Source organism: Mobula hypostoma, chromosome 10, assembly GCF_963921235.1.
Source record: "Mobula hypostoma chromosome 10, sMobHyp1.1, whole genome shotgun sequence".
Taxonomy (NCBI): domain Eukaryota; kingdom Metazoa; phylum Chordata; class Chondrichthyes; order Myliobatiformes; family Myliobatidae; genus Mobula; species Mobula hypostoma.
The window spans coordinates 36,742,550-36,762,945 of NC_086106.1; the positions used below are offsets into that span (position 1 = coordinate 36,742,550).

General features: G+C 42.7%; 2 protein-coding genes across 2 annotated transcripts; both read right to left on the reverse strand.

The window, feature by feature from the left end:
* Positions 1-611: 611 nt before the first annotated feature.
* LOC134353282 (probable G-protein coupled receptor 139) lies at positions 612-2,856 on the reverse strand. The gene is made up of 2 exons (XM_063061313.1): positions 2,787-2,856; positions 612-1,405 (listed from the first exon to the last, which is right to left on the reverse strand). Exons 1-2 carry the CDS (start codon positions 2,854-2,856, stop codon positions 612-614), a joined length of 864 nt encoding a protein of 287 aa, XP_062917383.1.
* Positions 2,857-17,656: 14,800 nt separating this feature from the next.
* LOC134352516 (probable G-protein coupled receptor 139) lies at positions 17,657-19,966 on the reverse strand. The gene is made up of 2 exons (XM_063059782.1): positions 19,897-19,966; positions 17,657-18,555 (listed from the first exon to the last, which is right to left on the reverse strand). The coding sequence occupies exons 1-2, from the start codon at positions 19,964-19,966 to the stop codon at positions 17,657-17,659; spliced, it is 969 nt and encodes a 322-aa protein (XP_062915852.1).
* Positions 19,967-20,396: the final 430 nt, after the last annotated feature.

Sequence of the window (20,396 nt, forward strand, 5' to 3'; positions counted from 1 at the left end):
ACAAAACACAACGCAAGATGAGAAGGGACAACTCCACCTTCAGCCTGGGATCATTGCAGCCTTCCAGATTTAATTTCGAATTCTCCGATCTCATACATTCTTGTAACATTCATCTGAATTTGACATTTCTGATTGTCATTAACTTAGTTCAGTTATTTCTTTTCTCCTATCCCGTCTGCAAACGCAATATGCTTCTTCCTGACTTTCGGCTAGATTTACCGCATCCGATATTCCCTCTGTTCTATTGTCCTTGCAACGTTTTCTGCTGTTGAACAGTTAATTGCTTTTGTTTTCTTTCCGTTCCGCCGAAGAGTTTCGGCACTGAAATCTTGATCATCTTTCCTCAGATGCTGGCTTACACGCTGAGTGCTTTCAGTATTTTCTGCTTGTATTAAGCCCCAGCCGAACAAACTCAAAATATTTGAAATTCAGGTGAATAATAAGTGCAGTTGTCTTCGAATAGGTGCACAGATACTTCTGATGAAAAGAATATCAATTCAGATTTAGACTTTAATTATTACGTTATTTTACATATTATATAAAGTGGATATTTCACCGCGTTCTTTAACTGCTTTCTGAAACTACTCTGAGTTACCGCGTATATAAAGGTATTAGTACAAGAATTCAATAACAGCACTTTCTCGTAGAATAAATTTGGGATCGTTGTAGCCGGCAATTTGATTATTAATCGTAAAACGCTTATAAATAAATTGTACAACGTTTGTCATCCACAAGAGGATGAAAGTACCCGAGATAGTAAACAGTAAAACGATGGATTTCCTCCGGTTGTCGATCTCTGGGTCACCTTGTTTCTCTCCATTGCCATGCACACGAAGCCTCCTGCGAGCTTTACTGGCTACTAGGATGTACCTGACGGTCAGAGCATTGAACAGGAGTATCAGAAAGAACGGAGCGAACGGGGTCAAAATACGGTCGAACCAGTCGAATGCTCTCCACAAGGCAGAAGTATAACGGATTTCCTTCATTCTGCAAAACCAGGGAACATCACTGATCACAAACATAGGTTCGTGTATAAAATACCAGGGTACGCTTTTCAAACTTCCGAAAACACTAATCGTTCCTATAACCACAACCGCCGTCTTCTCGATGCAGTATTTTGTTTTCAGCTTTTGGCAGCAAATGGCCACAAATCGATCAAAAGTGAAAGCGACTGTCAACCAAACGGAGCTGTCCCTGGTTGAATAAATTAAAGCAATGGTGAGACTACATACGGGTGTAATGGATAGAAAGCTATTCGGGAAATAAATACCGGGAATCCTATTTAATAAAACAGCCGTGATAATAACTAGGAGGTCGGTCGCCGCCATTGAGAGCAGATACTTCGTTATACACCGGGAGAGACCACATCTTCCTTTGCAAAGGATCACAATCGCCATTAAGTTAGCTACAATAAAAGAGAAAGACAGAATAGTATGATGTGGAATAAGCACCTCAATGATATAGTGCAATGATAAATATATTACGCAAAGATACAAATATCGGCGATGTAGATTTTGGCGAACGAAAATAAGCGTTTACATTTATAATGATATGCACAAAGATTAAAAGTCTCGATTCTAAATACTTCAATATGGTCAGTTTTCCATGTTCAATAACCTGTCAGTACTCTTCACCCGTACTGTCATTTAAGGAATTGAGAAATTGCGGGATGGTCGGCTGGATTGCGGAGGGAGAGGACAGACAGAAATTGATTAATGGAATAAAATCAGTCGGATAAACTGTGCTTTACGTTAATTGCGAGTCACAATTTCTCAACGAACTTCCATACGATACAAAATATAAAATGTCATTATTATAACTTGAATTTATTAATATAAAACGAAATTTTCGTTGTTATTTTGGTTAGATTGTCGCCATCATCGATAAATTGACGTATTACTAAACCCGGGCTATCCATAATTGTTACAACCAATCCCGTTGTGATGAATTCCAAACCAAATCGATGAAAACAATCATTTCGTTTACTTCCGCAGCTGCTATTGTGATAAAGCTACATTTGGATATAACCTTCAAAAATGATGCTGAGAGACATTCAGAAACAAAGCGACAGCGCGCAAGACATTCTTCAAGAAAATATTTTTAAGAGCGTCGCAGATCTTCCCCGTGACTAAGTTGGTTTCCTCCCGGTGCTCCAATTTTCAAAAACATGCAGGTTAGTGGATTAATGGGGTATTTTAACTTGCCTCTATTCTGTCGCTAAATACCCTTTCCATTTCATTTTCCCACTCAGACCCGATGTGCATTGCATATAGTACGACCCAATTCACAGCGCGTCTCTATATATTTAAAAGTGCATTGACATGCTACTTTACATTTCGCCCAATTCGTAATCACAAGTAGGAAGAAAAAGATCCCGTGACTGGAATTATCAAAATATTTTCAGAACAATAAGTAAAATTATAAGCATTTCAACATAGCTTAAAGTAGAAACTGCTTTGATTGCCAAAATGTTGTTTTTCTTCTCGTCTCTATGTTGTTGGATGAGTTCGGACAGAATCTGCCGGACACTTACGCAGGCAAAATTGCAGATATATTTTAAACGATTATTATGAGGTCTATGAACTGGCCCCTTTCCTTCCCACTGCGTCTTATCTCCGCGTTCACTTCGTGAAAGTAAATCAAGTCAATTAATACTGAGGTACAAATAACAATTCGCGTCATCCATAAACGCAGCCACCAAACAACGGAATCTGGAAGGAGCCAAACAATGGACTCTGGAATAAAGAGTATTCAGTACGGAGTAATATCCTGCTGAAAAGTTTCACCTGGAATAGCGCAAACTGCAAGGGCAGTGTAATAAACAGCGTACACTGGCCCTCTCGGCGGGGCGTGCATCTGTGCGAGCGAGTCTGTTCGGAATCGCACATACATTCAATCTAATTGACATTCACACGATCCGTCATATACATTTATAGTGGATAAGTCCACCTACCGAGCACAATTCCTGACAAGTACAATTAGAAAATAGCTTAATTTATCCATTAAAGTCTTCCAAACATCTGAGTACACTTTTGTTATTTATATTCATTGAACAAAGATAGTATAGCAATTAATCTGAGTTTCAATTTCCATGCATAAAAATGTATCAAACTGAATAACATGCTCATTTAAAAGGATATTCACAAATGTCTGACTATCTATCTATGTATATCTATATGCAGTACGTCCTCGTTATCCTTACCAAGATTTATCACTTTGCATTGAAAGTACATTGAATTTCACTCATCACTCCTACTTTTTTTCCAAATTAAGAGTGGTTCTATGGATCCTTCGGTTAAATTTGAAAAAACTTGGAGGCCATTTATTCAATATTTTCTTATGATGTAAGTTGACCCTTTCTGAATCCTTTGTAGTAATTTTTGTGTTCATGTATAGAGGAGCGGAGTTAACGACAATTAATAATTTTAGCCGATGTAATATGACAGCCCAAGCTCTCCTTTTTTTAGTTTACTTTTTCTTTAGTTTAGGGTGTTTTCTTTTTTCTCTTTATAAAATATCTTTTCCATGATTAGTTACTTGAGATTGGGAGGCTGAACTATATTTGTTACTTGGAATCTATGCTTGTTCATATTAACTGTTATTATTGTAACCCCGATCTCTATGTACCATTACTATTATTGTTATGTTTAATTTTGAAACTTAGTAAAAAGATTGAAAAGAAAGAATTTCACTCATCACACAATACCGTCCACATTCAATTGAAGTCTCACTTCTCCCCGCTCTTTAGCATAATTTCAACTTTTGCCACATCTGCATAGTTTCAAGTGTTTCCGTCTACATTCATGTTCTAAAGTCATCTTTGGGAAAGCAATACTTTACCATTGACCGCTGGGAAACATGGCTTGACATTTCTCGTATATCAAGGCAACCTTCGCTTCGTTGCTCTAAAATGTCACTGGCAGGGTTTATGTTGACTAGACCTGAGATATTTCATGCTTTGCTGGAGCTTCTGCATGACGGTAACTAGATTTGGTAGTCATTATCTGATGCTGCCTATTTTATCTGAACACATGGTAGAGAAGAGAAACCCATATAATGCAATGGGCGTCTATCTTCGACGCGAATCCAATTCTGCATTTTCTTATCACAATCCAGTGGCGTATAACTTTTCCAAAAATCTTGTCCAGGTTTCCCTTTGACGCATCTTCGAGATAATGCAAATCCGTTGTCTATCTAGTCTAATTAGTTCTAACCAGTGTTTCGAAACTAGGATATAACAGGTGCAGTTGATCATGCGTAATGTTTTACGTCATGTTACAGACAATGTTTGCACCAAAAAATTAATATTTCATGGCGTGGCAATTAGTTCAGATTGCACAAATGTGTTATCCATGTGGAAAGAAACAGAAGCAACAGTGTCACGTTTCTTCACAAAGTGTGCTGCCATGTTGCGGCCGCCCGCCAGCACAGAACGAATGATATGTCTGTCCAGATATAGCGGGCGTACGTGAACAAAGTTACCTGGAGCGCAACTGAAGTCTTTGCTATATATATAACTCCCTTTCTCTTGAGGTTAGAAATATGAGGTCGTCTTTTAACGAAAAGGGGCCTTGACAGAGTAGATACAGAGCTAATCTTTCCACTTGTGGGGATAAGCCTGAGCAAAGGGCACCAATATAAAGCAGTCAGCAAGAAATCAACACAAGGAGTGGTGTGAATCTCAGCCTTATTAACGTGGCGCCTTGCCAAACGCTTAAGGGACAAGTATTGCGTTAATGCAAAGAGATGAGAAAGTCAGCATGAGGCTTGAATATATGATATCCATGGAGAGGTTGTAACGTGGATTCGAAACTGGTTGTTATCCATGGACAGGTTGTAAACTGGATTAGAAATTGGCTGTTATCCATGGAGAGGTTGTACACTGGATTCGAAATTGGCTGTTATCCATGGACAGGTTGTAAACTGGATTCGAAATTGGCTGTTATCCATGGACAGATTGTAAACTGGATTCGAAATTGGCTGTTATCCATGGAGAGGTTGTAAACTGGATTCGAAATTGGCTGTGTGAGAGCAGACAGAGTGTGGTAGTGGATGATTGCTTCTCAGACTGGAGGCCTGTGACTAGTTGTGTGCCTCAGGGATCTGTGCTGGGACCATTGTTGTTTGTTGTCTATCAATGATCTAGATGATAATGTGGTGAATTGGATCAGCAAGTTTGCTGATAACACTAAGATCAGAGGCGTTGTGGACAGCGAGGAGGGCTTTCAAAGCTTGCAGAGGGATCTGGACCAACTGGAAAAATGGGACAGAAAATGGCAGATGGAATTAAATGCAGGCAAGTGTGGGGTGTTGCATTTTGGAAGGACAAATCAAAACACAGTAGGACATACACAGTAAATGGTGGAAAACTGAGGAGTGCGGAGGAACAAAGGGATCTGGGATTTCAGATACAAAGTTCCCTGAAAGTGGCGTCACAGGTAGACAAGGTTGTAAAGAAGACTTTTGGCATCCTGGCATTCATAAATCAAAGTATTGAGTATGTCATGATATCCGAATTCTGGTTGACGGTCCGGCTCATCGATCCTTATTTCGGGTTTTCCTGTTTTCCCTTGTTCCATTGGGTGCATTAATTGAGGCGTTTGATTCTCGTTTTGGGCTGGTACTTAAATACCTCTGCAAACAAAGGATTCCCTGCTAGACTGTTCCCTTCCCCTCCCTTCCGAATCCCCGATGGTTACCTCGCCTGCAACCTTCGTCTGCCACTTCGTCAAGTATCCTCGGCAAGTATCTTCTGCAGTTACTTGGACAGTTACCTCGGCAAATATCCTCGGCAGTCATCCCGGCCCTGCGTCCTAAAGAGGGTTCCGGCCCTGCGTTCTGGAAAGCACCCCGGCCCTGCGTTCTGGAAAGCACCCCGGCCCTGCGTCCTATAAAGGCCTCGGTGTCTCCGAGCCCAAGCAGGAATCCCGGATCCGTACCCTAGTGCCTAACTTAGCCAAGTCCAAGAGCCGAGCCAAATCTAGTTCAAGAGCCACGTCCTGCCCTGGAGTTTCCTCGTCCTGTGCTGGAGTTCCTCGTCCTGTACAGGAGTTCCCTCCCCCAGCCCTGGAGTTCCCTCGCCCAGCCCAGGAGTACCTCGCCCAGCCTGGTGCTCAAGTTCCCTCGTCCTGTCCAGTAGTTCCCTCGTCCTGTCCAGGAGTTCCCTCGTCCTGTCCAGGAGTTCCATCGTCCTGTCCAGGTGTTTCTCGTCCTGTCCAGGAGTCCCTTGTCTAGTCCATACCACGTCCAAGAACCTCGTCTAGTCCAAGCCTAGTTCAAGAACCTCGATATGTCCAAGTCAAGGCTTTGTGTTCTCGTCCTGTCCATATGCCTCCTCCTATGCAGGAGTTCCACGTCCAGTTCTGTAGCCTAGCCACGTCCAGTCCTGCAGCCACGTCTTGTCCTCGCCTAGATCCGGGGTCCGAGCCCGTCAAGACCCAGGATTCAAGGATAAAAGGTGGTAACATTTCCATGGGTGCAGAATATGCGGGAGATGTCCTCAACGAATCCTTTGCTTTGGTATTTTCCAAGGAGAAGGATATAGATGGTAGAGAGATCAGTGTCGAGAGTAATAATATGCGATGTAAATGAGGAGTTCTCGATGGGTCCCTTAAAGAGCATTAGGGTATGTAAGTCTCCAGTCCATTATATAGATATATAGCCCAGGTTATTGAGAGAGGGAAGAGAAGTAATTGACAATGGCCAATAGACAACAGACAATAGGTTCAGGAGTAGGCCATTCGGCCCTTCCAGTCAGCACCGCCATTCACTGTGATCATGGCTGATCATCCACTATCAGTATCAAGTTCCTGCCTTATCCCCATAACCTTTGATTCCTCTATCTTTAAGAGCTATATTCATCTCTTTTTTGAAAGCATCCAGAGACTTCGCCTCCACAGCCTTCTGGGGCAGAGCATTCCATATATCCACCACTCTCTGGGGGGTGAAAAAGTTTTTCCTCAACTCCGTTCTAAATGGCCTACCCCTTATTCTTAAAATGTGGCCTCTGGTTCTGGACTCACCCATCAGCGGGAACATGCTTCCTGCCTGCAGTGTGTCCAATCCCTTAATAATCTTATATGTTTCAATAAGATCCCCTCTCAGCCTTCTAAATTCCAGAGTATACAGGCCCAGTCGCTCCAATCTTTCGACATATGACAGTCCCGCCATCCCGGGAATTAACCTTGTGAACCTATGCTGCACTCCCTCAATAGCAAGAATGTCCTTCCTCAAATTTGGAGACCAAAACTGCACACAGTACTCCAGGTGTTGTCTCACCAGGACCCTGTACAGCTGCAGAAGGACCTCTTTGCTCTTATACTCAATTCCGCTTGTTATGAATGCTAGCATGCCATTAGATTTCTTCATTGCCTGCTGTACTTGCATGCTTGCTTTCAGTGACTGATGTACAAGAACACCTAGATCTCGTTGTGCTTCCCCTTTTCCTAACTTGACTCCATTTAGATAATAATCTGCCTCCCTGTTCTTACCACCAAAGTGGATAACCATCTGCCCACTCAGCCAGCCTGTCCTCATAACATTCTCTTCACATTTCACACAGCCACCCAGCTTTGTGTCATCGGCAAATTTGCTAATGTTACTTTTAATTCCCTCATCTAAATCATTAATATATATTGTAAACAGCTGCGGTCCCCAGAACTGAACCCTGCGGTACCCCACTGGTCACCGCTTGCCATTCTGAAAGGGACCCATTAATCACTACACTTTGTTTTCTGTAAGCCAGCCAATTTTCAATCCATGTCAGTACTCTACCCCCAATACCATGTGCTCTATTTTTGCCCACTAATCACCTATGTGGGACTTTATCTAAGGCTTTCTGAAAGTCCAGGTGCACTACATCCACTGGCTCTCCCTTGTCCATTTTCATAGTTATATCCTCAAAATATTCCAGAAGATTAGTCAAGCACGATTTCCCCTTCGTAAATCCATGCTGACTCGGACCAATCCTGTTACTACTATCCAGATGTGTCGTAATTTCATCTTTTATAATTGATTCCAGCATCGTTCCCACCAGCGACATCAGGCTAACCGGTCTATAATTCCTTGTTTTCTCTCTTCCTCCCTTCTTGAAGAGAGGAACAACATTAGCCACCCTCCAATCCACAGAAACTGATCCTGAATCTATAGAACATTGGAAAATGATTACCAATGCGTCCACGATGTCTAAAGCCACCTCCTTAAGTACCCTGGGATGCAGGGTATCAGGTCCCGGGGACTTATCATCCTTCAGACCCAACAGCCTATCCAACACCATTTCCTGCCTAAAATAAATTTCCTTCAATTCATCCATTACCCTAGGTCCTTTGGCCACTATTACATCTGGGGGATTGTTTGTGTCTTCTCTAGTGAAGACAGTTCCAAAGTACCTGTTCAACTCGTCTGCCATTTCATTGTTCCCCATAATAAATTCACCCGCTTCTGTCTTCAAGGGCCCAATTTTGGTCTGAACTATTTTTTCCCTTTTCACATACCTAAAGAAGCTTTTACTATCCTCCTTTATATTCTTGGCTAGTTTACGGGCGTACCTCAGTTTTTCTCCGCGTATTGCCTTTCTAGTTACCTTCTGTCGCTCTTTAAAATCTTCCTAATCCTCCGGCTTCCCACTCGTCTTTGCTATGTTGTACTTCTTCTCTTTTATTTTTATACTGTCCATTACTTCCCTTGTCAGCCACGGCCTCCCCTTACTCCCCTTAGGATCTTTCTTCCTCTTTGGAATGAACTGATCCTGCACCTTCCACATTATTCCCAGAAACACTTGCCATTGCTGTTCCACTGTCATCCCTGCTAGGGTAATGTTCCATTGAACTTTAGTCAGCTACTCCCTCATAGCACCATAGTTCCCTTTGTTCAACTGTAATACTGACACTTCCGAGTTTCCCTTCTCCCTCTCAAATTGTAGATTAAAACTTATCATATTATGGTCACTACTTCCTAATGGCTCCTTTACCTCGAGGTCCCTGATCAAATCCGGTTCATTGCACAACACTAGATCTAGAATTGCGTTCTCTCTGGTCGGCTTCAGTACAAGCTGTTCTTAGAATCCATCTCGGAGGGACTCCACAAACTCCCTTTCTTGGGGTCCAGTATCAACCTGATTCCTTGAGTCTACCTGCATGTTGAAAACCCCCATAACAACTGTAGCATTACCTTTGCGACATGCCAATTTTAACTCTTGATTCAACTTATACCCTACATCCAGACTACTGTTTGGCGGCCTGTAGATAACTCCCATTAAGGTCTTTCTACCCTTAGAATTTCTCAGTTCTATCCATACTGACTCTACGTCTCCTGATTCCATGTCCTCCCTCGCAAGGGACTGAATATCATTCCTCACCAACAGAACCACCCAACTCCCTCTGCCCATCAGTCTGTCCTTTCGATAGGACGTATACCCGTGAATATTCATTTCCCAGGCCCTGTCCACTTGAAGCCATGTCTCTGTTATTCCCAGAACATCGTACTTACCAATTTCCAACTGTGCCTCAAGCACATCCACTTTATTTCTTATACTCCGTGCATCCATATACAATACTTGTAATGCATTACTCCCCTCACCTCCCATATCAGTTCCTATTTCACTTGGCCATACTGTACAATCCCTTCTTGAGCTTTCTGCTCTGTTGATTCTGCTGTCTTTCTTAACTTTTCTTATTCTCACTTTCCCTTTATCTCCATCCTTATGTTTCCAGTTCGTCCGCTCCCTCCCCCCACCCACTACTTAGTTTAAACACACCCGTGTTGCAGAGGCAAACCTGCCTGCCAGAATGCTGGTGCCCCGCTAATTAAGGTGCAACCCATCCCTTTTGTACAATTCATCCTTACCCCGAAACATACCCCAGTGGTCCAGGAATGTAAATCCTTGCTTCCTGCACCAGTTCCTCAGCCACACATTGAGATCCATTATCTCCATGTTCTTGACCACTCCAGCACGGGGAACCGGATGTTCACTTTCACTTTTGAGGATTCCCAGCAATCGGTCCGTGACATCCTGGATCCCAGCACCAGGAAAGCAACACACCATCCTTAAATCTCGCCTGTTGCCACAGAAACCCCTTTCTGTACCTCTCACTATGCAGTCCCCTCCTACCACGGTTCTGCCTGGCGTCTGTCTCCTCGGCTTTGCCTCAGCACCAATTGTTGACTCGCAGACCCGTCCGTCTCTCAGACTGGCAGTGTCTTCTGTCCCGACAGCTTCCAAAAGTGACAACCTGTTTACGAGAGGCACATCTCCCGGGGTCTCCTGTACTTCAAGCATCCTTTCCTTGCTCATCGTCGTCCTCCTTCTCTCTTCCTGTATCCTGGGTGTAACGATCACACTGTAGGTCCTGTCCAGAAAACTCTCGTTCTCCCGGATTAACCTAACGTCGTCCAGTTGCCTCTCCAGTGCTGCAACACGGTCCTTCAGAAGCTGAATCTGGACGCATTTTCCGCAGGTATAGGATCCAGAGGAACTATTGCTGGAGCCTCGACTAACATCTGAGTGGTAGCACAAGAAAAAGCAGTGATTTCATTTACTTCCAAGGCTGAAGTGTAAAAAGGCAGCACCTCGCGGCAGTTGTCATAGTTAGATTGTGCCGAATCAGTGAACGGATTCATTTGAAAGGTTGAATAAAGATAGGCAGGGGCAAGCGGAGCGGCCATTGTGCGAATAGGCCAGTGTTGGAGTGACTCTGTTTCATCAGGCTTAGACGACGTAAATAGCTGATAAGTTTCTTGTTCTTCCTCTGTATTCTTCGTTCTTCATTTCTTAAGGCACAGTTAGTGCAGTAAGAATGACTGTAGCAGCCGTGATTTGTTTAGCGTGAGACGTGGGGATGGTGGGAGATGTCTGGTCTCCCAGTAAACCACATCTGCACTAGGTGCACCAAGCTGTAGCACCTCAGCAAACGTGTTAAGGAACTGCAGCTGCAGCTTGATAACCTTCGGCTCCTATGGCAAACCGAGGGAGTGAAAGATAAGATCTGGAAGGAGGTAGTAACTTCTAGGTTGCAAGAAACATGTAACTTGATGACTTCAGGAGAAGCAAGGGAAATATGTAACCAGTGCAAAGTACTCCTGTGTCTGTAACCCTCAATAATAAGTATACTACTTTGGATATTGTTGAGAGGACGACCTGCCGGGGAGAGCGGCAGCAATTGTGTCTCTGGTGCTGAGTGTGGAACTCTGGCTCAGAAGAGTAGAGAGGTGAAGAGAACTGCAGTAATGATAGGAGATTCCATGGTCAGTGAAATACAGAAAATATTCTGTGGATGTGATCGAGACAGCCGGATAGTCTGTTGGCTTCCAGGTGCCAGGGTCATTGATTTCGCGGATCGGGTCCAAAGGTGGTGGGGGGTGGGGGGGCGGAGGATGACGGCGGAGTGAGCAGCCAGAATCCTTGGTACACGTTGGCATTAATGACATAGGTAAGAAAGGTGAGGGAGTCCTAATGAGAGATTTGAAGGAGCAAGGTAAAAAGCTAAAAAGCAGGACATCCAGGGTAGTAATCTCTAGATTGCTGTCTGTGCCCATTGAGTTCAGAATACAATGATTTGGCAGATGAATGCTGAGGAACCGGTGCAGGGGCGTGAGTTCAGAGTTATGGATCATTGGCATCTCTTTAGGAGTAGATACAACCTGTGCGAAAGGGATGTGTTTCATCTGAATCCGAGGGAGACCAGTATCCTTTCTGGCAGGTTTGCTCGAGCTGTCGGGAGAGTTTAAACTAATTTTGCGGGAGGATAGTAGCGGGAGTGTTAGAATTGAGGATGGGGTAGTTGGATTACAAATAGAAGCAGAGTGTAGTGAATATGCTAGAAAGGAGAGGCTAATGATAGAGCAAAAACGCAGTGAACAAGAGAAGTTGCAATATAAAAGGGGGTCAAAACCGAAAAGGGCGACGACTACAGGACTAAATGTGATATATCTGAATGCACGGAGTATACCAAATAGGGAACACCATCTTGTAGCCCAGTTACAGACAGGCTTGTGTGATGTTGTGGGCAGCACTGAATCGTGGCTGATAGAAAATTATAGCTGACAGTTTAACGTCCACCAATGCATACTTTATCGATAGGACAGACAATACGAGGAGGAAGCGCGGTGGGTCTGTTGGTTAAAAAAAAATCAAATTAAGAGAAAGAGATGGTATAAGATCAGATGGGGTATAATTGCTAGGAAAATGTAATTGTAAAAAGATCCTGATGGGAATTATATACAGACTTCCAAACAACAGTAACGATGTGGCTACAAGTTACTACGGAGATAGAAAATGCATCTGAAAAGAGCAATGTTACAATAGCCATGGGGGATTTGAATATGCTGGTAAATTGTGTGTGTTGGGGGGGGGGATGAAGATGACGCCAGTGAAGAATGTAACCAAGGGCGAAATCCTCCAGGCGATGCAAATAACTTTCTTCAGTTCTTTCATATCTTTTTCGGCTTTCAAGGTTGCTTCTGCTACTGTGGAATCCGTGATCTACATTTTGGTGGCTGAATGGACGATGTGGCACCTTGCAGTCTCCGAGTGTGTTCCGTGAGGTTTCGGGTGAAGTGTGCGGACAGGAATCCAAGAACCCTGGAGAGAGCGCGCAATCTCTTGATTGACTCCATTTCTCTCGGATCCATCTGATTAAAGCGTCGAGAAGATCTGAAGTAAAAGAAGCGAGAGTGGTCGGCGAGCGAGTATTCTGCGCTGTCTACCAGCCTCTCGGTCTCTGCTGGTGGCGGATGGTGTCTAGGTGTGACAGTCTCTGCTTCCCTCTCGCTTGCTGCTCCCGCAGGAAGATGTCTGCGTTCGAGTGGTCTCTTTCTCCCTCGATGCTGTCAGAGGATGCTGCCTGAGTTCTGGTCTTGGACAAGGTTTAATCGGTGCAGTTTATGGATTGGACACTGGTTCGTGATGTGATGCGTTTCTGGTTTCTGGGCACTCATGTTTTGTTGTTGTTCTTCTTCTGTGCGATTTTGATTAAGGCAGCCTGTGGCCTGTGGCCTGCAGTGTATTGAGCTGGGCCGAACTGAGTAGAATGTGCTTGTGCTCCTTCGATTACCTTTTTGAGTTGTTGGGTTATGTAAGGTGTTATCCCTTGTCTGTTTTTTTGCCGTTTGTATTATATTTTTGAACGTTTGGTATTGGCGCTATTATTTGAACCAGTTCCATGTATTTTCTTTCACATTTTTTCGTGACTGTCTGTGGGAAGACGAATCTCAAGGTTGTATACCGCTTACATACTTTGATAATAAATGTACCTTGAATCCTTGAATCAAGATGGTACTGAATCCCAGGAGAGGAGATTTTATAGAACGCCGACAATATGTCGTTTCAGAGCAATTCATGGTTGAGCCCACATGGGGACCAGCTATTCTGGATTGAGTGTTGCGCAATGAACTGGAATTGAATAGAGAGCTTAAGCTAAAGGAAGCCTTTGGGGACAGTGATCTTAATATGAAGGAATTCACCCTGCAATTTCAGAAGGAGAAGCCAAAGTCAGAAGTATCATTATTAGGGGGGAGTAAGAAGGAATTACAGAGGCATGAGAGAGGAGTTGACCAGGATTTACTGGACCGGAAAATTATCAAGGGCTGACAGCAGAGCAGCAATGTCTGGAATTTCTGGGAAGGTTTAATTAGATTCATCCCAACAAAGAAGTATTCTAAATGCAGGATGACATAACTGTGGATGCCAAGAGAAGTCAAAGCCAGCATAAAGGCTGAAGAGTGGCATATAATAGAGCAAAAAATACTGTAAATTAGAGGATTGGGAATCTTTTAAAAACCAACAGTAGGCTACTGAAAATGTCATAAAGATGGAAAAGATGGAATACGAAAATAAGATAGCCAATAACGTTAACAGAGATTCCAAACGTTTCTGCATATGTATAAAATGTAAAGACGAGGAAAGAGTAGATATTGAACCACTGAAAACTGATGCTGAAGAGGTAGCAATGGGGAAGTAAGAAATGGCAGCCTAACTGAAAAAGTATTTTTCATCAGTCTCCACTGTGGAAGACACCAGCAGCATGTTGGAAGGTCAGTGGTGTCAGGCGTCAGAGGTGTGTGAAGTTGCCATTACTAGGGAACTGAAAGGACTGAAGGTAGATAAGTCACCTGGACCGGATGGTCTACATCCTAGTGTTCTGAAAGAGGTAGATGAAGATATTGTGGAGGCAATAGTAATGATCCTTCAAGAATCAATGGATTCAAGCATGGTTCCAGAGTACTAGAAAAATGCGAGTGTCACTTCACTCCACCCTTTAGTAAAAGAGAGGAACAGAAGGCCTTTGATAACGTGCCACACGTGAGGCTGCTTGTCAAGTTAAAAGCCCATAGTATTACAGGAAAGATTCTGGTATGGATTGCGCATTGGCTGATAGACAGGAGGCAACGAGTGGAAATAAAGGCAGCCTTTTCTGGTTGCCTGCCAATGACCAGTGGTGTTCCACGGGGGTCTTCGTTGGGACCACTTTTTATGTTTTACGACAATGATTTGGACAACGGAATTGATGGTTTGTGGCCGTGTCTATAGACGATAAAGGATAGGTGGAGGAGTAGGTAGATTTCAGGAAGCACAGCCGCTGCAGAAGGAATTAGATGGATAAGGAGAATGGACAATTAAATGACAGGTGGAATGCAGCGTCGGTAAATGAGTAATCATTCACTTTGGTAGAAGGACTTCTGTACGGCCTTTGACAAGGTTCCACACGGAAGGTTAGTTAGGAAGGTTCAATCGTTAGGCATTAATATCGAAGTAGTAAAATGGATTCAGCAGTGGCTGGATGAGAGACGCCAGAGAGTAATGGTGGATAACAGTGTGTCAGATTGGAGGACGGTGTCTAATGGTGTGCCTCAGGGATCTGTACTGGGTCCAATGTTGTTTGTCATATATATTAATGGTCTGGATGATGGGGTGGTATATTGGATTAGTAAGTATGCAGATGAAACTAAGCTAGGTGGAGTTGTGGATAATGAAATAGGTTTTCAAAGCTTGCAGAGACATTTAGACCACTAAGAAGAGTCGGCTGAAAGATGGCAGGTGGAGTTTAATACTGATAAATGTGAGGTGCTACATTGTGGTAGGACTAATCAATATAGGAAATGCGTGGTAAATGGTAGGGCATTGAAGAATGCAGTAGAACAGAGGGATCTAGGAATAATGGTGCATAGTTCCCTGAAGGTGGAATCTCATGTGGATAGGGTGGTGAAGAAAGCTTTTGGTATGCTGGCGTTTATAAATCAGAGCATTGAGTATAGGAGTTGGGATGTAATGTTGAAATTGTATAAGGCATTGGTAAGGCCAAATTTGGAGTATTATGTTCAGTTCTGGTCACTGAATTATAGGAAAGATGTCAATAAAATTAAGAGGATACAGAGGAGATTTACTAGAATGTTGCCCGGGTTTCATCTCCTAAGTTACAGAGAAAGGTTAAACGTGTTAGGTCTTTATTTCTTGGAGCATAGAAGGTTGAGGGGGGACTTGATAGAGGTATTTAAAATTATAAGGGGGGATAGATAGAGTTGACGTGGATAGGCTTTTTCCATTGAGAGTGGGGGAGATTCAAACAAGAGGACAGGAGTTGAGCGTTAAAGGGCAAAAGTTTAGGGGTAACATGAGGGGGAACTTCTTTACTCAGAGAGTGGTAGCTGTGTGGAACGAGCTTCCAGCAGAAGTGGTTGAGGCAGGTTTGATGCTGTAATTTAAAGTTAAATTGGATAGATGTATGGACAGAAAAGGAATGGAGGGTTATGGGCTGAGTGCAGGTCGGTGGGACTAGGTGAGAGTGTGTGTTCGGCACGGACTAGAAGGGCCGAGATGCCCTGTTTCCGTGCTGTAATTGTTATATGGTTATGGTTAAGGAATAAAAGTGTGTACTAACTTCTAAATTGAGAGAAACTTCACAAATCTGAAGCGCAAATGGACCTGGGGAGGGGTCCTCGTGCAGGATTCCCTAAAGGTTAATTTGCAGCTTCATTCAGTGGTGAGAAAGCCAAATATGATGTTAGCATTCATTTCAAAATGACTCGAATATAAAAGCAAGAATGTAATGTTGGAGGCTTTATAAGGCATAGATGTGGCCTCACTTGGAGTATTGCGAGCAGTTTTGGGCCCCTTATTGAAGAAGCGATGTGCTGACATTGGAAAGCGTTTGAAGGAGACTCACGAAAATGATTCCGGGATTGAAAAGCTTATCTGAGAAGCGTTTGATTGCTCTAAACCTCTACTCACTGGAATTCAGCAAAATTGGAGGGCTGGCGGTGAATCTCTTTGACACCTATCGAACGTCGAAAGGCCTCCATGAAGTGGATGTAGAAAGTATGTATCGTATGATGGGATACTCTAAAAAAAGTACGACACACCCTTCGAATGGAGAGTCGTCTATTAAGAACGGAGATGAGGAGGAATTCCTTTAGAAAGAGAGTGGTGAATCTGCCGAATTCTTTACACCAATCGCAGTGAAGATCTGATCATTTGGTACAGGCAGAGGTAGATAGATTGTTGATTAGCCTGGGTACAACTGAATGCTGGAGAAGACAGGGGATCGGAGTAGAGAAGCAAATGGAAAAACTATGATGAAATCTGTTTTCACTGTTGACTGTTCCTTGTTGAAATTTGTTGACACCAAAGAGTCTTTTTGTTGATCAGTGCCTTAAAAAGTCAAAATAAACCCACTGTGATTCAATGTTGTAAAACAATAAAATATTTATATACTTACAGACAGACAGAGACAGAGACAGAGAGAGGGGAGGCGAGAGAGAGCGAGAGAGGGATAGACAGAGAGAGAGTAGAAAGAGAGTTGCACATGTTTGTGTATATCGAATAAGTTAGGGTTAGAGACAGTGTCATTTTGAAGGCTACCAAGCAAGGGGTGAATTTTTATATACTGTAGTAAGCGCAAAGTGATAACGTGAGAATGGAGAATGGAGACGGAAACAGGGCAGTAAGAGATTGTGCAAATGTGGAGACTGATTGGGGGCATTGGGATCAAAAGAAGGATGGGTAGCGAAGAGGGAACAGAAGACAGGGATAGATGTACACGATCACGCAGTACAATGTGAGTACATTTGTTCTGGGAATTTCCCATTCCCGTTTAGACAATTGTCTCTGCGGCCTCCTGCATTGTTACCACAAAACACAATGCAAGATGAGAAGCGCCAACTCCGTCTTCAGCCTGGGATCAGCCTTCCAGATTTAATTTTGAATGCTCCCAGCTCACGCATTCTTGTAAAATTCATCTGAATTTGACATTTCTGCCTGCCATTAATTTAGTTCTGTTATTTCTTTTCCCCAATCCCGTCTGCTAACCAGGAAACACAATGTGCTTCTAACGGATTTACGGACGGATTTACCTGATCCAAAGTATTCCCTCGGTTCTACTGTACTCTGCAATGTTTTCTGCTGTTTGACGGTAAATTGCTTTCGTTTTCCTTCGGTTCCGCAGAAGAGTTTCGGAACTGAAATCCTGATCATCTTTTCGCAGATGCCGGTTTACACGCTGAGTGCTTCCAGTATTTTCTGCTTGTATTAAGCCCCAGCCGAACAAACTCAAAATATTTGAAATTCAGGTGAATAATAACTGCAGTAATAAAGTTTTTGGCCTTCGAATAGGTGCACAGATGCTTCTGATGAAAAGAATATTCATTCAGATTTAGACTTTAATTATTACGTTATTTTACATATTATATGAAGCAGATATTTCACCGCGTTCTTTAACTGCTTTCTGAAACTTTTTTGAGTTACCGCGTATATAAAGGTATTAGTACAAGAATTCAATAACTGAAGCATAATAGCACTTTCTTGTAGAATAAATTTGGGATCGTTGTAGCCGACAATTTGATAATTATTCGTCAAACGCTTATAACAAAATTGTACAACATTTGTCATCCACAGGAGGATGAAACTACCCGAGATAGCGAACAGTAAAACGATGGATTTCCTCCGGTTGTCGATCTCTGGGTCATCCTCTTTCTCTCCATTGCCATGCACACGAAGCCTCCTGCGAGCTTTACTGGCTACTAGGATGTACCTGACGGTCAGAGCATTGAACAGGAGTATCAGGAAGAACGGAGTGAACGGGGTCAAAATACGGTCGAACCAGTCGAATGCTCTCCACAAGGCAGAAGTATAACGGATTTCCTTCACACTGCAAAACCAGGGAACATCATTGATCACAAACATAGGTTCGTGTATAAAATACCAGGGTACGCTTTTCAAACATCCGAAAACACTAATCGTTCCTATAACCACAACCGCCGTCTTCTCGGTGCAGTATTTTGTTTTCAGCTTTTGGCAGCAAATGGCCACAAATCGATCAAAAGTGAAAGCGACTGTCAACCAAACGGAGCTGTCTTTGGACATAGAAATTAAAGCAATGGAGAGACTGCATACGGGTGTAATGGACAGAAAGCTATTCGGGAAATAAATACCAGGAATCCTATTTAATAAAACAGCCGTGATAATAACTAGGAGATCCGTCGCCGCCATTGAGACCAGATACTTCGTTATACACCGGGAGAGACCACATCTTCCTTTGCAAAGGATCACAATCGCCATTAAGTTAGCTACAAAAAAAGGAAAGACAGAGTAGTATTATGTGGAATAAGCACCTCAATGATATAGTGCAATGATAAAAATATTGCGCAAAGATACAAATATCAGCGGTGTAGATTTCAGCGAACGAAAAGAAGCGTTTACATTTATAATGATATGCACAAAGATTAATACTCTCGATGTTAAATACATCAGCACGTTCAGTTTTCTATGTTCAATAACCCGCATAGTCAGTATTTTTTACCCCTACTGCCATTTAAGGAATTGAGAAATAGCGGGGTGGGGGTGGCGAGATGCTCGGTTGGATTGTGGAGGGAGAGGACAGACAGTAATTAATAAATGGAATAAAAACAGTCGGATAACATGTGCTTTAGAAGTTAATTGCGAGTCACAATTTCTAAACGAACTTCCATAGATGTACAATATAAAATGTTATTACAGTATTGCTACGTAGGTTTATTGATATAAACCGAAATTTCGTTCTTAGTTTGGTGAGATTGGCGCCATCATCGATAAATTCACGTATTAATAACACCCGGGCTCTCTATATTACCGTTCTGATTAAATCCAAGCCAAATGGATGAAAACAAACATTTCCGTTACTTCCGCAGCTGTTATTGTGGTAAAACTACATATGGAAATAACCTTTAAAAATGATGCTAAGAGACATTCAGAAACATAGCGACAGACGCGCAAGACATTCTTCAAGAAAATATTTTTAAGTGTGTCGCAGATCCTCGCCGTGACCAAGCTGATTTCCTCCCGGTGCTCCAATTTTCAAAGACAAGCAGGTTAGTGGGTCAATGGGGTATTTTAAAATGCATCTATTCTGTCGCTAAGTACCCTTTCCATTTCTTTTCCCACTCACACCCGATGTGCACAGCGTGTCTTTATATTTTGAAAGAGTACATTGATTTGTTGCTTTTAGTTTCGCCCAATCCGTAATCACAAACAGGAAGAAAAGGATTCTGCGACTCGAATTATCAAAATCTTTCCAGAACAATAAGAAAAATTGTAAGTATTTCAACATAGCTTATAGTAGAAACTGTTCTGGTTGCCAAAGTGTTCTTCATCTCGTCTTGATGTTGTTAGATGAGTTCACACAGAATCTACTGGTCATTGCGCAGGTAAAATTGCAGATATATTTTAAATGATTATTATGAGATCTGTGAACGGGCCACTTTCCTTCTCTCTGCGTGTTACCTCCGCGTTCACTTCGTGAAAGTAAATCAGGTCAATCAATACTGAGGTACAAATTACATTTCGCGTCTTCCATAAACCCAGCCACCAAACAACGGAATCTCGATTAAACAGGCTACAGTAAGGAATAATATCCTGCTGAACAGTTTCACCTGGAATAGCGCATACTGCAAGGGCAGTGTAATAAACAGCGTACACTGGCCCTCTCGGCGGGGCGTGCATCTGTGCGAGCGAGTCTGTTTGGAATCGCACATACAATCAATCTCATTGACAGTCACACGATCCTTTATATATCCAAGTATAATGGACGAGTCCTCCTCCCTACCCCAATTCCTGAGAGGTACAACTAGAAAATAGCTCAATTGATCCACTAAATTCTTCCAACCATCTGAGTACATTTTTGTTATTTACATTCATTGAAGAACCATACTATAGCAATTAATTTGAGTTTCATTTTCCATGAAGAAAAATGGATCAAACCGAACAACATGCTCATTTAAAAGTATATTCACAAATTTCTAACTATCTCTCTATCTGTATGTATATGTAGTACGTCCTCGTTATCCTTACCAAAATTTATCAATTTGCATTTAAAGTGCATTGAATTTCACTCATCACACCATGCCGTCTACATTCACTTCTCCTCACTCCT

What these genes read in the sequence shown, in the direction of transcription:
- LOC134353282 (XM_063061313.1), bottom strand. Translation starts at nt 2,856, where the DNA reads ATGCACGCCCCGCCGAGAGGGCCAGTGTACGCTGTTTATTACACTGCC. An exon ending in TGCAGTTTGCGCTATTCCAG is followed by an intron (nt 1,406 to 2,786) that starts GTGAAACTTTTC and finishes CTTTTATTGTAG; the next exon opens with CTAACTTAATGGCGATTGTG.
- LOC134352516 (XM_063059782.1), bottom strand. Translation starts at nt 19,966, where the DNA reads ATGCACGCCCCGCCGAGAGGGCCAGTGTACGCTGTTTATTACACTGCC. An exon ending in TGCAGTATGCGCTATTCCAG is followed by an intron (nt 18,556 to 19,896) that starts GTGAAACTGTTC and finishes CTTTTTTTGTAG; the next exon opens with CTAACTTAATGGCGATTGTG.